This window comes from Desmodus rotundus, chromosome 8, assembly GCF_022682495.2.
Source record: "Desmodus rotundus isolate HL8 chromosome 8, HLdesRot8A.1, whole genome shotgun sequence".
Taxonomy (NCBI): domain Eukaryota; kingdom Metazoa; phylum Chordata; class Mammalia; order Chiroptera; family Phyllostomidae; genus Desmodus; species Desmodus rotundus.
This window is the reverse complement of record NC_071394.1, coordinates 13,184,438-13,203,736: the sequence shown is the minus strand read 5'-3', so window position 1 is coordinate 13,203,736 and position 19,299 is coordinate 13,184,438. Positions and strand designations below refer to the sequence as shown.

At 43.2% G+C, this 19,299-nt stretch overlaps 1 protein-coding gene across 2 annotated transcripts in view; it reads right to left on the bottom strand.

Annotated features, from left to right (window-relative positions):
* Positions 1 to 1,101: 1,101 nt before the first annotated feature.
* Positions 1,102 to 19,299, bottom strand: part of SNTB1 (syntrophin beta 1) — a 196,628-nt gene continuing 178,430 nt past the window's right edge. For both annotated transcript variants that reach the window (XM_071222214.1, XM_053929931.2), the window contains 3 exons: positions 12,179 to 12,375; positions 6,870 to 7,060; positions 1,102 to 3,993 (listed from right to left, as the gene is read on the bottom strand). In XM_071222214.1, the coding sequence (XP_071078315.1) occupies positions 3,901 to 3,993; positions 6,870 to 7,060; positions 12,179 to 12,375 (481 nt within the window). In that variant the 3' untranslated portion in view covers positions 1,102 to 3,900. The remainder of the gene's footprint in view (positions 3,994 to 6,869; positions 7,061 to 12,178; positions 12,376 to 19,299) is intronic.

Here is a 19,299-nt window from a genome sequence, read left to right as displayed (position 1 = left end):
TGTGGGAAAGACTGGACTTGCAGTGTTTTCTAGGGTAGAACAAGGTGATGAGTGAAAGCTAGGCAGACGTAAGTTCTGGATCTAAAAATGGACTGTTGAACGACTGTAGCTGCCTCCACAATGGAGTGGTCTGCCTCGAGAGAGGGAGCTCCCTCCCGGAGCAGGAAATTTTTTTTTCCGGTGGAATGAGCAACTACAAAGTATGTTGAAGAAATTTCTGAGTTTAGTGGCATATTATACAAAGTCAACATTTTTGAAAACGTAGTACCTGGACCATAGCATGTGTGTGATAACTTTAGATGTACAAACTCTTGAAAATTTTTAATTGGTGTATATTTATTTTTATATGTATTTACTGTGTTGCTCTATTAACTAGCAAATCATATACTCTTAAGATACTAAGGTAGTATTGCTAAAATTACAAGTAAACTTTGGGCAATAATGTGCTTGATGACTTCTAAAGTCTCCTCAAAACTGAGACTCTACAGTTCTAGATGTAATCTCCATATTACTAAATTTTCACTTATTACAAGCAATTTATTTAAACACAAGCCAAGTTCTGATATTATAGAATTTGAGTATTAGGAGCTTGGTAGAATCCCATGAAAACTTAGTTAAAAATGAGATCTCTAAGCCCCAGGCAAAGATGCATCCTGAGACTATATAGAACTAAAAAAAAAATTGCTACGGGCACCCCCTTTCTCCACCAGCACCTTCTGACGGCCGGTCTGTAGGAAGAGAGCAACAGGCTGTGTTTGCATGCGCCCGTGTGCTTCTGTGGCCATCAGCAAACCACCAGCCAGTCCCCCGTGCTCAGAGGTGAATATTTATTTAACTCATATATAAATTTTACATGATATCCATGGTGCTATAAACATAGGCACATTTTTTTAAACTCAAGGTACATTCAAAAATTACTCCCTCACCCCACCCACTCCAATCCCCTCAAGACAGAGCATCTGATATTTGTAAAACAAGGGCCGGAGAGGCCCTGGCAGGTTGATTTTAGGGGAGCGCTTCTGCCTTCAGCCAAGAGAGGCCAACAAGCTTAAACAAAGGAGCATGCGTTTTTCAGCCTTTTCATTCCATCAGCTGACAGAATTAATTAAATGCCTCTGCCTGGATGCTTCTTAATGGGGGTATGGTTTTGTTCATCCTACCTAGTTCCAGTCAGAAAACAAGTATAGGTAACTATATTCCCATTGGCCTTTTTTAAATCCCTGTCACATGGCCTGAAGATGTGTCACCCAGCAAAGAGCTCACCTAAGCATGTCTCTAAGAAATGGGTGGTTTCCCACTGAGTACATACAGTTAAACACCACTCTCTTCTGTCGGGTTGCCCTGAGAGGGACAAACATTGTGGATTTAATAATTCATTGATTCACATAAGGGACAGACTGAGCACAGAATGAATTGGGCAGAAACAAATTCCCCAAAATGACTCAGATGATTCATTAATTATATCAGGCATGATCCAGACATATGAGTTTGTGTCATTTGCAACATTCATAACACATATCAAAACAAGATTAAGATCTACACCGTAAAGCCATTGTAACTTGTTCAATTCAAAATGAGAAAAAAATTGTTTGCAATTGATTCGTCATAGCCACTCTGATATGATACAGTAACTTGGAAGAAAATAAAATGATTCATATATACAATTCTCTTAGTAAAATTTTCTATTTCTTGCTAGTAACACATTTTAATTCAGAAAATGCATTAATTTTATTCAAATATATTTTTTCTAAAATATAAATATTTAAATTAAATTTTTATAAATGCAGAGAATGTAGTTTCTCTTGATCCCCACCCAGATAGTAATCAGTCCAAAACTTAAGTGATGAAGAAATAATATTTGTAATTATGATCATTTTGTCTATAAATATATAATAGGATCTTTGCAACTTAATTATGAGTAATTAACTCATACTTCATGTCCTACTGAGCACCTTAGATTACATATTGTTGAATTAAACTATTGGCATTAACATATGTATTTTATTATGTTATTTACAATCACGAGTATAATTCTCTTGTACAACAACATTCCAGTGATTTTGAAAATATATAGTGAAAGAGTGCAGTATAATTCACAAATGCATCAAAGCTTTCATTACTATAATCAGCCTGGGACTTCACTCTTCAGTATTTCAAAATAGGAAACAAACTAAACAAAAAATCAGTGTCCTAAAACTGTGTTTTCCAAAGTTTGGGGGTTTTTTTTGTTTTTTTTAACACTAGCTTCCCGAGATCCTCTGTTAGAAAGTTGTTCTGCAGGTAAATGTAGGGAATGGCACACGGGTCCCCCTTGGAAGCATCACAATGTACATTAAAGTCTCCAAGGAGGCCTGCAGTTGGGAAATGTGCTTAACTTTTCCTAACTTGGTACTTAGCAAACATTGTTGATTACCAGCCTCTTATTTCCATCCGCACAAAACACCACTCATTGCCCCTTGGGACTAGTGTTACATGATACATACTTTGGGAAACACTGATCTAAAATAAAATTTTGCAGCTCAATAATCACTTATGTCTGTGTGAGCAAAATCACATTCCTTTAACACAGTTTCCACTTTGTAAAGCTCTTTGCATAGCTATTTGCCAAAACATGATTCTGAAAAAGCATAAATCTAACCCAGAATATTTGTCTATGTAAACTGTACAGGAAAAGAAGGGTTACAAATGCTTGTGGAAATTCTAGAGCTAATGTTCATGGTTTGTGGAAAGTGACTCCTAAATCAAACATTAAGTGTATTTTTAATGAATTTGTCTTGAAAGATAAAAGCATGAAATCATTAATATGCTATGTGGTGTCTGAAAATATTCTTGTAGAAAAATATTAGGTCATTATATTCTTTCCCTGGAATTCCGAAAGACGGCGGATGCTGTCAGTAGATTTGATTATAATGCTGGGTCCGTATCTAAAACCCGGTATCATCCGCAATTACATGACGCTGCTCTATTACTGATTCGAAAATGCATGCATACAAGCACAGGCAGAAACAAGGGTCAGTAAGTTGCTCAGTGCTTCCACTGAAAACCAGAAAGTGGGGATAATTAGTTAACCCCACGCGAGTTGCGTACATATATCAAATCACAATCTTTTAAAAAAATACCCATACTTTGCTTTCTATAAATAAAGCTATCAGTCTTGGCTCCCCCATAGCAGACCCTGGTGTGAGTACAGCCCAGAATTAAGCATCCTTCATGCACACCACTCTTCACCGAAGCTTTGCAATTTAGGCAGTCTACTTTGGCTCAGATTCCACCAGCTTATAGCTCAGATCAGTATCTGAGGCTTTCTTTAATTCCTGCTCAGCATATGCTAATGAGAATACTTCAGAATCTTTCTACATCACTGAAAGATAATTCCTTTAAAAAAGTAACAGCTGTTTCTTACTTAAATAAAAGGTGGGGTTTCCGTTTAAAGTACTTTTCTCTCCTTATCAGGAAAGGTCAACTCAGAAGTTGGAAATAAATCACAATAAACAAGCGGTCGTCATTACTGGGGAGGAGAGAGGTCAAAGTGTCCGTTTCTCTTGCTATTCAGACCTTACTTACCTGGGCAAACCAGTTGCCTAGAAACTGGCGTGATTAAGATCGGCACGTGCTGTTCTACTGTTCGAGTCCTTGATTGTCAAAAGCTATGCTGTGTATTTCCAGTCGCCCTCTCCTGTTTACCCATTGTGTTTTTTTCTGATGTTCCCGGTGGTGCTTTCGCCCAGGCCACCCCCTTGCAGTTGGTGAAACTGGCAGGGGGAGTCTGGGACAGTTACTCAGGACTCTTGGGATGGAAAGTTGACTGTGGCATGCGACATCTGATGGCACGCGACATCTGATGGCACGCTTCCTGGGGACGTAGCAGCCCTCCTCTCAAAAGGCAGGTCGCTCCTGTGTTCAGGCCACCAAGCCCAGTCTTGTAATTTTAGCTGACAGGAAGGAATGGATGATGAAAACAATTGGCTTGGGGCAGGAATGAAGGTCCAGTGGCTGAAATTTGAAAAGAAGAGAGCGTGAGGGATTTTTCAAGTTAATGCTTGTTACAGAATAGCGATTTACACATCAAACGGAACTGTGCACTTCCTGCTTTTAAAAGTTAACTGGGGCAATTAATGTTTTTAAATCCTTCCCCTTCGAGGAGATTAAAAAATAGCCCTTTTGAACTTATTCCTTACATCTCATATATCTTTTTTCCTGAAATTGGTTCTGTAAAAACATACCAGTAGCATAAATACTGACGTTGCCCTTCCTGACTGTCTATTTATTTTCGGTACCACAATAGTGATACTGTTTACGTTGGATTTGGTACAGCATGAAGCAGCACTGAATCCCACATCTGAAGATTTGGTTTGAGTCCTGACTCTAGCCCTTTTCAATGTAGAATCTTGGATGACTCCCTTGAAATTTTTCTTGGTGCTACCTAACTCACAGGGTAATTGGAGAGTTCAGTGGGACACTGTGTGTGAAAATTCTTTATACATGGCAAACGCAGAACCCATGCTGCTAAGCAGCTGTGTCCTCACTGGCCTCCGCCCTGTCCTCTTGGATTGTTCTAGGCAAGTGCATCACCTGTCTGTTAAGGCCCCTTCTAAAGTCTCACCCTCCTCCTCGTGTTCCTGCAGAGCCGACACAAGGTCAGAGCATGAGGGTCAGGTTGAATTTTTATCACCCGACCCAATTCAGGAGAACAGGGGGAGTTGTCCCCGGTTCTCTTCTGCTGTCCCCAATTCTCTTCTGATGATGGCACTTCTGGAAAGTAATAACCTGATCGTGTGTCTACGAAAGTTAAGGTTTTACATATTAAACAGGCACTGTGCTGCACTTTCTACATGCTCTCTTATTTCATTTTCACAAATTCCCTATCAGGTAGCTCTGGTTATTATCCCTGTGATTTCCATGGGCATCTAAGATTTGGTTTAGTTATAAAACTTCCCGAGATCAGAGATGCTAGACCACCGAGAAACCACAGACTCAAACACAAGTCCGTCTGATGCCAGAGTCCGAACTTAACCACAGTACCCTATTTCACCAACACCAAATGCAGCTTTTGGAAGTCACCTTAAGGATGACCTACTTTAGTCCCTGTGTTTTATGGATGGGAGACTCAGATCAAAGAAATAAAAGGATTTGCCCAAGACAGTGGGCTATTAGCTCCAGACTTAGAGAACGCGTCTCGACCCTCAGTGCAGTGTGTTTCCCACGGTTCTCTGGGCCCTTCTCCACACCGGAAAGGCCTGCTGCCTGCTCCCTGGGGTTGCTTCACCAGAGACTTTGGGGGAGCTGTCTGTGAACTTGAGCTTATCAGAAAAAAAAACCACAACCAAAACAGTCCTTCCCAAGTCAGATCATAATTATAGACAAAAAGGCTGACGTTTAGACATAAACAATTTTCCTCACAGGCAATAACAGCGTTGAATTTTCCAGGCAAGGATAAAGCAGGAGACTGGTTCTTGTTCTTTTTAACTCTTCTAGGGAAAAGTACACAGCTGGGTGATTGGCAGAACAGCAACTGAACTAGAAGCATTCTCAGTAAAATGGATTTTCAGACCACTTACTTATTTCCAATCTGGTGCTCAGGTTGAATTTACTGAGTGGAACATACAAATAAATGACAACCCAAAAATCCCGTAAAAAGCAGCGGATCCATTGTGAAAGTTAGAAAAATGCCTGGCTGGAAAATGTTCTCCGAAAGTGAGCTCAGGTCCACTGTCAGCCGCAGGGCGTCAATCCTATCGTGACTGCCTGTGGCTTCCACAGGAAAAGCATCTGGTATTGTGTCAGGGTGGTAGGTTGGCATGTTCTAGAACAGCAGTGCCGCAGCTGTGGGACTAAAGGTCCCTCTGCTCTCTTAAGTGTGGTCCTGGTCCTTTCTTTCCATTAGCACCTTCTAGGTAACCCTGAATGCTTTTCAGAGAATTACCAGTGAAATAACTGGAGAGAGATGGGGGTGGGGAAGGATAGGTTGTGGAAGGCCAGTAGCTGAACTGAAAAGAGATCTTTAAAACTGAGATTTCTCCTTGTATTTTATATATCCCCCATCCTTGTTTTCATGTGGAAGTCAATAAATATTTGTTGACTAACCCAGTGACTAGGTAGGACCTAAACAGAGACTAGTTCTTAAAAAATCCCAGTCCTTTTTGACGCCGTGCATTCCGCAGTTGAAATGAGATGCTCTGTCTTCCTGAGAAAGGAAAGTGCAGTTCTCACCCTTCTGTGGGACTGAACTAATGCGCTTTCTCATCATGGTGGACGGTAAGGATCACAGGGAGTCGTGACTTTAAACACAGCGGCTATTTGCATCGATAGGAAAAGTATGTTACCTTCACTGGCAAATTTGCTAATTTTGTTGGACACTTGGCATTATCCCCAACTTCTGGACCTTTGCCTGGCCCTCTCTCCACTGCTGCTTGGACTGTGCCCGTGTCCAGCACCTCCCACCTCCATGCTGCCTGCTCCTTTGAGACCTCCCCGGGACTGCACGGTTCGCATCCCTGCATGCATCCTGACACTGAGCGCAATGCCAGGGTGAGATCAGATGCTTGATACTTTAAAAAAATGAATGTATGTTTTGAAGCTAGCAGTCCACTATATGAGAATAATTTAATGCTGACTTTGTAAAAGGCTTCTTTCTTTGGATTCGAATAGGCACATGGTATTCTAGTGGAAAGTAAGACTAACCTAAGGAACTGTAGAAGAATTGGATTCAGTCACTGTTTTTCAAGGATCGGATAAGACAGGAACCTGCAAGTGTGCTTCGTCAATAGTCCGATGCTAAATAACCACCAGGCAGCGTTATGTTTGCGAGTATGGGCGTGTCGTGCAATGAAATACAGGAAATCGTACTTTGTAAAGAAAAGTACACTTACAATCTCTCCATCTTTGCCTCCAAAATCTAAATACAGCATCCGGATTCCATCATCTGAAGACATTTTCAGCTTTTCATACGGAGCCTGAATGATTGTCTTGGGAAAGGCACCCTCCTGTGGTTCGGTGGTAACAGAAAACCCATTGTCATAATGTATGGTCAAGCGGCACTCCTGGTTTTTGTAGGTGCAAGCTGGGTGGGGAGAGAGGAACAGTGAGAGTCAGTCCGTTTTCCCGGGCACTCAATCTCCTGAGTCCCAGGGGCCAGCCACAGGTCTCTGAAGTCAAGAATTAGTAATTCGTGAAAATATTCTCCTTAGATTGATTTTATCTTGTCATTTGACTTGCTCCATGCAACTAAAGGAAATAAGCGGAGAGAATTCCATTCGCTGGGACTCACTGCATCTTATCTGGCCTCCAGCCCTGCTCCGACCATCTGACAACACAGGTAGGGAGGTGTACCTGTCTCAGGACGGGAAAAATTGACGTCTGATTTATAGTAAGCTGCCTCTGAGTCATCATTATCATCATCATCCTCATCATCCTCATCATCCTCTGTGTCTCCCCCCCCCCCAACACACACGGTCAGCCGGTGGTGTATCTCCCACCTGGTGAGAGTGCAAGCATCCCCATCACATCACCGAAGATAACAAATGTGACACAGCTAAGAAGTCAGGCGTGAGTCTTTAAAAAAAAAAACAAATTTTTAGTTTTAAGAAAGTGGAACGAAGCTCATTGTATACATAGAAAAGAGTGCTTTTTACATTCTCCTGATGACCCGAGGACCGTGGGTCCTGGAACAGCTGCCGCAGCAGACAGACGTCCCATGTGGCAGGTCCGTGAAGAGCGCTGTTTCCTCCCTCTGCCCTGTCCGCATGGAGGCTGCCGATCCAAAAGGACAAATGGACCTTTTGGTCAGGTCAGGTGCCAGCTCTCACGTGGCTGCTGCGCTCAGTGCATTTAGAGAAAGAGATGCACTGTGGGTGTCTGAGCTGGATGAAGGGACTGCCACCAGAATCTGAGGTCCCATTGAGGAAGACATGAATATTTACACCCTTGGCCAAAGAGTTCTGACAAGGGTTAACAAGTACCTATTGGATTTTTTGTTTTTTGGCCTCGCAAACACCACGTTTAACAGACCCTGGCAAACGATCAGCCCAGGCCTCCATCAACGTGAGAAGGTTCTTTAGGGACAGACAGACACAGCATGTTTTATTTGCTGGGGATGGGGTTTGGGAAGAGTAGGGTAAGGGCATTATTGATCGCTCCACACCATCATTAGCTCGGCTCAGCATTGTAAACCAAACTCAGTTTCACTTTCCCACACACTTCTGTGCCAGAGCCTTAGCTGAGTATTAACAGGTGAGAAAAGCAACGATGAGCAAGGGGAAGATGTCACAACCCAGATGGTGTAGATTTCAAAATTCAAGTTCTGTCCCCTCTGTGCCACGTAACTTCTCACACTCCAGTGCTCAGGCTGTGGAGGGGTGTGGGGTGGGACCTTGGCTTCACTGAGTAATGACAACAGTGGGGTGGGGGAGGCCTTCGAAGTGTGGCAGAGGGAATAGCATCTGTGTGCTCACAGAACGAGGTGGCTTCTAGTTGAAGGTCTAGTGAAAACACACACCCCTTCCTCTGACTGCAGGCAACTTTCCACTTGTAACTAAAGGCTGATGTTCCCAAAGGTGCCTTCTCTTACAGGTCTTAGTCCTTCCGGGCAGAGCCCTCAGTAAGTCTTGTCATCCTTTGCCAAGGGCCTGAGACCTCTGCCCGCCCTCCTGTCCAAGGGTGACCAAGGACAGCGGCAGAGATGTAGTTATGGCTTCTCATCTTCAATCCTCATTTTTGACAATTTTCACTTCTACAACCTGCAGAATATATGGGTGAATGGGCTCTAACTTTGGGTTTCTTTTTTTCCCTTCTTCTATGTTTGAACTTTAAAGCTATGCCATCAGATAGTCCGAATTAACTGGTTGTGATTATTTTTAATTCTAGTTGACTTCAAATGGTATTCATGGCCTTTATATAATGGAACTGCTTATCTGAAGAGGTTCTCAATCTACACAGGACAAATTGAACGCATTATCAAGTTAATTGAAGCTCTGATTAAAGCCTGAGCCCCTTTCCCCAACTCTGCAGGCATCTTTGTAACTGGGTGGCACCTTTGGTCGTTTCCATAATTTCTTTTCCCCCAGCACCCAGCTAGCTCAGTCCTCCGATTCTTTGGCTGGTCTTATCAACAGCCTCATTGTTTTCCTGTTGAAACAGAGTTCAGTTTATTGAGAGAAAAGGATTTCACAAAATTTGTGGAATGTCAGCTAAACCAAATCCCTTTGGCAATCTTTATTCTTTCCTAAGAACTCTCCTGAAGTTGGCGCAAGGAGTCTGAACTCTGATATTACACATAAACCTTCACTCAATTTAGTTTTCAGCTGGCTTGGGCCTTTTCCAACTCTCCGATTCAAAACCTCCAGTTTTTCCTGCCATGCAGAATAGGCACATGAAATTAAAGATTCAGTGATACCCCACAGAGGTTTTCAATGATGTTGGAGAATTTGGGGGACACTTACTCACTTCAGGGTAATTTCAGAAAAATCGATCACCTTGGAGATGCAGCAAAAACTGTACGAAATAACTGGTTTTTCATATTTGTGTGAGTAGAGGAAATGTGGAGAACCCCCACCACACGTTCATGTGTCTGCCATCTTTCAGAATGCTCCTCTTTGCCCGATGAGGCTGCTCGCTAGCACAGCGCCGCTCACAGGCCGCTGGAGCAGCAGCAGCAGCAGCTCCGCCTGGTGGTTTACTAGATACAAACGCTCGGGCCACCCAGAACTGTGGAACCAGATTCTCCGGGGGTGGCAGTCAGCAGTCTGAGGCTCTTCACAGTAAAATTTTAAAACTTCAAAACTTCATTTTTGTGGTGGTTGTCAGTGCAGCTGAAGTGCAGAAACACTGTGCCCATGACGGCACCTGGGAAATCCTCCAGGAGAGCAGAGCCGCAGCACAGGGCTTTACACCGCCACGGGAAGGCTGTGGATTTGCGTTGTCCAGTAGGGCGGCCCTACAGGCGTAAGCGGCGGTTGAGCACGTGAACTGTGGCAAGTGTGACTGAGGATCTTACTTACTTTTAATGGACTGAAATTTAAATAGCCACATATGACCAGAGGCTAGCGTATAGCACAGAAGAGGTATGGAGAAATAATTACAAGAAAAACCACTAAATACTTAGTGAGCACTTACTATGTGACAAGTACTAGGCGCTTTACATGGATTATTTCTCTCAATTCTTGATGACACCCTATGAAGTCGATACTATTATTTCCTCCTTTTTATGGATGAAAAAGCTAAGAGGTTTCAGTAAGAGATTGAGAAAGAAATAGAGCTGGAATTTGAGTCCAGGCATATCTGACTTTAAAGCCCACACTTGTCATTATTATCTTGTCCTGCTTCCTCAAAGACAGAGAAAAATGAAAGAAGGGGCAAGAAAACATGATAGAGCAGGGGAACGGAGATGTCAGAAGCAGCCCTCTGGCGCTCCAAGTTGGGTTTTCTGGAAGACTGTGGTTGAGGACAGTACGTACTATGGCACACGATGCCCTCTCTATGAGTGACCACGGGAGACCTGGAAGAAGTTGGTCTCAGATCTCAGAACCAGAAACAGTTTATGCTAGAGCTCAGAATTGGGTACAATGGTATATAGACATTGTTAACTGTGTGTTGTGCTGGCGGATGAAGCACACTGGGTTAGATATGGAGCCTACCTTAGCAAATGTATGAGATTTTATAGCCTGCATTGGGTTTGCTCTATCTATCTATCTATCTATCTATCTATCTATCTATCTATCATCTATCTATCTATCTATCTATCTATCTATCTGCCTGCCTGCCTACCTACCTACCTACCTACCTACCTACCTACCTACCTGTGTGAGTGGAGGGTGGCATGAAAATTACTTTTCACAGCAGTCTGAACAGAATCGTTTTTGGAAAACTGGCAACACAGTGAGAAGTTCCACATCTCTGTAGACAATGTCGTGAGTGAAGAATGGACTTTAGGGAGGCACAACACAGAGGTAAAGTCAGTTCTGTTGTTTATTAGTTGCGCGGTCTTGGGCAAGTTACTGAAAAATTTGCGTCTCCATTTGTAAAGTTACGTAGACAAGGGAATCGTGAGGATTATTAGATAGGAGACAATTTATCGTGATGTGTACATTTACACACACACACACGCACGCACACACCTGGATGGTGCTACAACACAGAACAGCATTTATACTGGTATTTCTATTCCAAACTATTTCATTCTTAAAACATTGGTCTTAATCCAGTTAGTTGATCTCAGGACGCCAAAAGGGTTGTTTCTCACGGTATGAGAAACACCAGGGGACGTGATATAGAATGCTTGGCATGTGACAAGTAATCAACAGTATAGCATAGAAGGGTTCTTCTGCACACACATCCCGTTTCTAACCCGTGCTTTCTTAGCGCACTACAAGCACGTGGATTGCACTCACCTGCGTGCCCCTCCGTCCTGCCTGCCTCTCCCTTCATGCCAGGGGCAGGGCTGACTGCTGACTCTCCCTGAGCATAAACCCTTTGCTCTGCTCACCCCCACCTAGATCCCTCTGGTGCCGGCTCTTTTTCAGAGCCTGGTTGTCCAGTTTTCTGATCAGTCTGTGAGCTTCCTAATGTATTTGCAGTGACTTTATTCTGTGATAAAATATTACTCAGAATCAGTTTCTTTTGTTTACAAGAACCTTGCTAGTTTATGCCTCAAAGCTTATACCTCCAGTAAGCGGCTTGGGATGATAGGCAGGAAAGTCACATCTCACTTGCCAAATCACTGTTCTCTTTTCTTTTTAAAGATTTTATTTATTTAAAGATGGTTAGGGAAGGAGAAAGAGAGGGAGAGGAACATCAATGTATGAGAGAAACACCGATTGGTTGCGTCTCGCATGCGCCCCAACCAGGGACCTTGCCCACAACCCAGGCATGTGCCCTGCCTGGGAATTGAACTAGTGACCTTTTGCTTTGTGGGCTGACGCTCAATCCACTGAGCCATGCTGGTCAGAGCTCTCTAAGTTTTCTTGAATGAAGATGGGGTTAGGCTTTTCATAGTCTAACTCTTAGGCTCCAAGTTAGTAGAGCATGAGGTGTGCCTTAATTTAGGAAAACTTGAGTTTACCCCTGGAATTTTAGGAACAGCATTTATGGGAGGCCAGTAATGGGAATTGAGGCCGGGTGAAGTAGAGGGTGCATTCCTCCTGTAAGAGGGTGAGACCGGGAGCCCGTGGCCAGCAGTGCTCACCTGTGGTGACTTCGGCGATGAGTTCAGCTGAGTTGTGGCAACCCTGCACTATGCTCCTTGTCCAGTGGGAGAGGTCCCTGCTGATCTCAGCCCTGAAGAGATGGGTTTCGATCCCCTGCCTGGTACCCGTTCGTGTTGCGAAGGACAGATCCACACCAGCCTGGGGCGATCCTTTCCCTGGCCCTGAATGGACCAGCCTGTTGAGAGAGAGAACAAGTGTTGGCAAGAATGTGGAGAAAAAGGAACCCTTGTCCACTGTAGGTGGGACTGTAAACTGCTATAGCCATTGTGGATGACACTATAGAGGGTCCTCAAAAAATTAAAATTAGAGCTACCTTATGATCCAGCACCCCTACCTCCAGGTATGTATCCAGGAAGTATAATCAGTATCTCAAGGAAATACCTGCGCTCCCATGTTCGTTATTCCCAGTAGCCACGCTATGGAAACAAGCTCAGTGCCTGTCGATGGATAAGTAGATAAAAAACGTGGTATGTACGTATAAATGGAATGCTCTTCAGCCTTTTAAAATAAGGAAACCCTGCCACTTGCAACAACACGGGTAAACCTGGAGGGCGCTATGCTAAGTGCCCAAGCAGCCGGGCAGAGAAAGACAAATACCGTATGACCCCACATGTGGGATCTAAAAGTAAAAAAACGTGAACTCATAGAAATGAAGAGCAGAATGATGGCTCCCAGGGGGCTGGGACAAATAAGGAGAATGGCCAAAGGGCACAACCTTTTAGTTACAAAAAGAATAAGGATCTAATGCATAGCCTGCTGACTACAGTTAATAACACTGCCGTTTACTTAAACTTTGCTAAGAGAGATCTTAAATGTGCTCACCATTAGTATTATATGAGGTAATAGATGTGTTCATGAACTTGATTGTGGTAATTATTTCACATGTATGTCAAATTGTCGAGTCATTGTACACCTCTAATGTATATCGATATAATATTATTTGCGCATTATATCTCAATATATAAAAAGAGAAGTCTCCTGAATCGCATTTCGAGGAGAGTCCAGGGCAGGGTGCGGGAAACGTCTGCCCACCTGGGCCCACGCACAGGCGGAGTCTACCAGGTGCACACTGAGTGCCATTCGTCAGGAGGGAGAAGGGCGTTTGGTAACGTGCGAACAAGTGCGGTAAGAGCTGCCGGAGGTTTCGAAGTTTGGGCGAGGGTAAAGGACACGGAAGACATTCTCAAAAGCCCGGGACAGGTTTTAAAGGGATTGAGGGTGAGGGAAATAGTCATTAAGAAAGGTGTATATATATAAAGCACCAATTTATATTGTGTTTTCTTAATTGCTCAAGAGTGTTTTCATACTTAAGGGTGTTTCAGTTTTAGTTGCGTTAAGAAATCTATCTAGTTTCCTCCTTTTTAACATCTTAAAATCTGTTATCAGTTTGACGTATCTGGTGGGCTTTGCGGTAAACTGAATAGAGATAGGGTTGGGAAGCACAGAAACCTGCATTTCAGCGCCATTCTGCCACTTGTGCAATGCCCCGAGGATCCCTCCCTCCTAAGGTACCGCGGAGAGGAAATGGAATAGTCTACGTACCGTATGTGGCACAGCACCGTAGCAGTATTCAGTTAGCATTATTTCCACCCTCAGTTTTCTTATTTTAAAAGTATCCGTAATTCCTGCCTCATATGATTAGAATTAGAAAACAAAATACATAAAGCACTTAATCCAGTATGTGGTGCATCTTAGGAAGCATTCAGAAAGAAGGGGTTCCCTTATGCCTTGCCTAGCCTAACATGCTCACTTTCTAGCCCCTAAATTTCCACCCAGGGGACGTCGACTCCGCCGCAGTCCAGGGCCACATAAATGTAACAGAGAGGCACCAGTGAAGCAAGAAAAAGATGAACCGCCCTCGTGGAGAATGTCACTCTTTGTGTGTGAATTTCCTACTAACATTTATTTTTCTCCAGGGAGACTGTGAAATTTAAGCCAATATAAACTGGAAAATGCAACTTGTTAGAAAATGGGCATTTAGTAGGCCTGTGTATAAGGAGTGAAATTACTAACAGAGTGTAACAAAGTATGAGAGCCCTGTAGCTGGTTGACCAATAGCATGCATGAGGAGTCCTTGATGGGAAACACAGCGTGTTATAGGAAGTAATGAGAAGAGAGCCTTTGGAAGGAGGCCTATATACTTTGTTATTCGTCTCATCACCAAAACCTCATTGATTGAAAAGGAAAAAGGAAAAAGTTCATTTTTCAACTATCCGACTGAATTACCTAATATTTATGTTAAGGGACAAGCTGATTAGGTATCTGGAGAACAGCAGACATGCTGAATTATGTATTCTTCTGAGTACGCCAATACCAGCTGGTGAAATGTACAGTCCTGTATGTAAGCTGTGAGATAAAGCAACTTCTTTCTTCTGCTACCTCGTGTGTGTGCTGGTAACAAAAGGGTCCTTTTCCCAGATTACAATCGAGTGAACTACATCAGATAGCCACAGGATACATGCGAGTACGCGCCCTCTGGGAGTCTTGTACAGACCTCGAAAATTACTGTATAAATGCATACATATCTATTGCATTTATAGATATGTATAAGAAGAGCTCTGCACATGCAATTCAAGTATGTAAAAGAAAAGCTTGGAAACAATTCTATTAAGATGTCAACAAGTTTCATGGGTGATTTCATTTTTTCTGGTGCTTTTTTTAATTCCTAAATAGTTTTTCTTTAAACAAGTTAAAGATTAGCTTTACAAGGCTGTAAGACCGAGATGAACCCAAATCTTCCACTTTAATTTTTTAGAATGCAGACTTCCATGGCACGGAATACATGCGTTCAGACTCCGTGTGGCGTTCACATTTCGTTCGTTTGTTTGATAGCGGCATTTCCGTGTCGGAAGGCTAGATGAGTTCATCTCTGTTCTTTTTGGCATTTGTTTGTCTCTGAGTTACTCGAAATTGTCCGTGTCTAGCTACTAATACCTAGTGCCTCCTGGCCGTGGCTGTGGAGCAGCCTTTCTCAGAATGAAGTTAACTGATCCACACGGAATGAAACCTACATCTGTGGCCTCATGACTCCCTTACACAGCCCTACTGGCCTCCAGCGAATGAGACGGGAGAAAGGCTGAGACCTTCCAGTTGAAGTTACAGGATCCTTCTGGATTCAGGGCTGCTCTGAGGGGCCTTAGAGGAGCTTCCTGCTCTGTTCAAGTCTCTTTTCTCCTGCTTCCAGCTGACCACCAAGAATCAATCCCTGAATCATTCATTTATTCAATTGATCATCATTCACTAGTCACTAACTGATACATCGCACTAATATGTATGGTGCACTGTTGTGGATTGAATTATGTTCCCCTAAAAGTTACATGTTGAAGCCCCAGTGTGACTGTATTTGGAAATCGGGCCTGAAAGAAGGTAATAAAGGTTCAGTGTGGTCATAAGGGTGAGGCCTTAACCCACAGGACTAATGTTGTTAAATAAAAAAGGAAGAGATACCAGAGAGTTCTCTCTCCCTGTAGCCACAGAGAGGAAAGGCCACGTGAGGACAGAGCAAGAAGGCAGTTGTGTACAAGCTGGGAAGAAAACCCTCACCAGAAGCCAACCCTGGCACACCTTGGTCTTGGACTTGTAGTCTCCAGACCTGTGAGAAAATACATTTCTGTTGTTTAAGGCACCTGGTTTGTGACATTCTGTTACGTCAGTCTGAGCAGACTAATAAAAGCACCTACTCTCAGACTCAGGACTAGGGGTAGTATGAGAACAGACACGGCCCAAGCCCTGAGGAGATGCAGTTCAACAGAAGAAATGCTCTCTCCCTTCCTAATTCCCACAGCCTCTTCACTTCAGGTTCAGCCCCAGTTCTTGGGAGACTCTTTCCTAGAATATGGAGCAGAGTCAGAACCAGCCTCTGGAGATCAAAAAGGAGGAGGATGAGCCAGGGCTGGGTGGATGTGGGGAAGTATTCCTCCTCATTGGGACAACCTGATTATTATGAAGATCTTCCTCCAGTGGGTGAGTCTAAACCACCAGGAAAAGCAATTCCATCACAGGATTGGAGAGCAGTGGATTCTGGGATAAGGACAAAGAAGGCCCTGCAGTTATCAACATACTTATTTTTCATTCCTAGCAAGGTGTTGAAAATAGACGTTCTTGGTTCTTTATATTATCCCAACTAATTGCTTTCAATTGTCCAGAGCAATAATTTGGGAATGTTCCATAGAAATGTGGACATTCCCCAGCTGTGCCATCTTGAGGAGGCTGAAACGAGAGTTGGATATTTTATAAATCATGGAGCTGCAAATACGACACACGGTCACCGGACAGGAGAAGACCCAGATCCTTTCTCTCACCCCTTGTTCTATTGGTGAGAAGTGTGGTGGCTACTAAGAAAAGAGAGAAAAAAACAGTGGAATAATGACGTTTGTAAAGGCTCTGTGAAATCTTCCTCGTGAGATGAATTTGTATCGGCCTATTTCCAGCTCCAAGCCAATAGAATGAACTGGATAAACAGTCTGGGAGTCTACATTGGCTAGCACCGGCTGGTCAGTGACGTCCCAGGGATGGACGAGACCGTGCTCATCTTGAGCATCCATGGTCTCATCGAAGCCATCCCTAGACTTGGCCCATCCAGGAGGAGCTGCACTTAGCGCATGTGACTTGCTTCTTGAGCTCCAAGTTGAGGCTGCCTAAGCAGGCGGTCAGTGGGTATTCTTGGGCGTCCACTCTGTAAGGTTTGGGGCTCATGTGTCAAAGCAGACGGCTCCTGGGTGAGGGGTTGTCGGGGATAACAAACTTGCCATTGACAGCATAGCCATCCGCTGGAGCTCAAGACCGAGCATTGTGTGATCTCCTCAAGGTAGGCGCCCCTCCTCTGGAGTCCCATGCATCGTTATCAGTCCATTTAACCCACCATTGTGAGCCTACCCCCCATCTCCCTCACTAGGCCTTGATGACCTTTGGGGTAGGAGCCTTGTCCCATCTCTCACCGATTCTGCAGTGTCTAGCATTACCCCTGACACATGTTACGTGTTCAATTCATGCAATTCATGTTGGTGGCTAACTAAGAATACAAGTTTTTCAAAACATTTTTAAAATGTGAATTTTGCACAGGAAAGTACACACACACACACACACACTTGACCTATTTTGAAATGTGGGGTGAAAGGTCTAATGGACTCTTCATTTGCAAACCACATTCGAGAACATGTTGCTGTAGCCAGGTTCTGGATACTAAGTACCAAGTAAATGTCGGCAGGATATTATGGTGTTAAAAGTCGTCATTTGGACATTTGGAAAGGTAGAGCTAAGGACAGAATCTGTCTGCCTGAGGTTTTTCCATTCTTCCAGGAGCAGCCTTTTTATATTACTCCCAAGATTCTTCCCAAAGATCTTTCCTGATCTGCAGTCTCAGGAGGGACTCTGAAATAGCTGTTATTTATCTTTCAATTATTTTACATTTTAAGCTATTTGTGTATCCTTAAAATTATGTCTGTCTGTCTCTTATCTGCCTCCTAAGAGATGATAATTTTCTTACCCATCCAGAAAAAGATACTGGCACCCTTGGATGGGCTTGCAAACTACAATTCACACCCAATTTCTAAGTTTTATCTGAAATTGCTTGAGAAGCCCAAGGACATGCTTCATTCCCTGGTTATAAAATTCAGATACACATTCCCATGGTTGAAGGCATAGTTGGAAGCAAAGCAACAAACTCCAGCAAGATTTTACATTTCCTCTTAGCTAGGAGTGTGCATAAGTGAACAATTGAGTAGGACCACATAATATTAGAAAGTGGAGCCTGGTACAGAATATTTAGTAATAGCCATTATTATCATTAGTTCAACCAGGGCAGGATTTTTATTTGAATATTCCCTGCTGTATGCCTGGCACCTAGACCAGTTCCAGGTACAAGACAGGCACTCAGTAAACATTTGTTAAGTGAATGATAAATAAACAGCTACACTAAAAGCAGGGCTATTTCCCAAGGAGTCTGTGATTGGTGATCATTATGAGATATTATGACTTCTCTCCCACCCTTAGTCCCTCAACAGCCTGGAACAGTAGCTGAGGCTAAATCCAAAGAACTTGGGTTTACATCACTAAATGCTAATTTCCAGATTAATTCAGTTCTGGGAAAAAACAAGTGATTTTGAAAGGGAGCTGGGATGACATGTTCTAGGAGATTAGCTTAACATCCATTTCCTGTTGCTTCTTTCAATCTGTTTCTTTCCATTTCCTGCAACTGGTGTTTCTTGTCGTGAGTTGGTTATTTAGGGGGTGAGAGTTCCTTTTTTGGGGGGGGTCTGAGAGTAGAAAGTGATCATTTTATTAAAAAAAAAAAAGACACTAGGATTTCACATTCATGGGCAGCATGGATCCAGTGTAATTTAAAGAATAATATATAAATGCAATGAAGCTCTAACCCAGATACAAAGAAAGGGCGAAATGTCTTAACACTACTTCAGATGTGCAAAGTGGTGGAATCTGTGAGGCTCAGCGTGGCTGTGTGATAAGTGAAAGCCACACTTTCACTCTCGGGTCAGATTCTTTGTCCAAGACTTGAGGAAACTTGGCAGTAGAAATACTCATTCCTGCAGGATACCAAACGTGTCTCTAGCAATAACTGTGGTAGTAGGCACATATTCTTTCTGGCTTTTCAGATATACTCCTATGTTTGACTGGATTTGATGACAACAAAAACTAAAAACCTGTCTCACCAGGTATGCTGATACACTAATTGAACTCTGGATAGTTGTTAGAGAATGTAGCCTAAAATATTCCACATGAAAACATTAATAACCTTAATTAAAACAAAAACAATTGCAATGCACAGATTCAGCCAAATTAGTAAAATTACATATTAGGTAACCGGGTTGCTAAGGATGTTACATCCCCATTTTACTTAATTGCTATAATTAGCATTTCCCAGCAGTTGCCACAATGCAAGCCACAAAAGAAGAAAGGAAAAACAACTGGCCTGGCGCTCTCTAATAGTCTCTCATCCAGTGCCCACTCCTACTGGAGCCCAACAGTCAACAGACTCCAGGCAAGAAATGATAGGGAGAGAATCACTAGGAAGAACCCAACTGGCAGGCAGGTGGGACCCGCCCAGGTACCAACCTCCCTCAGCCAAGAATAGCTGAACAAT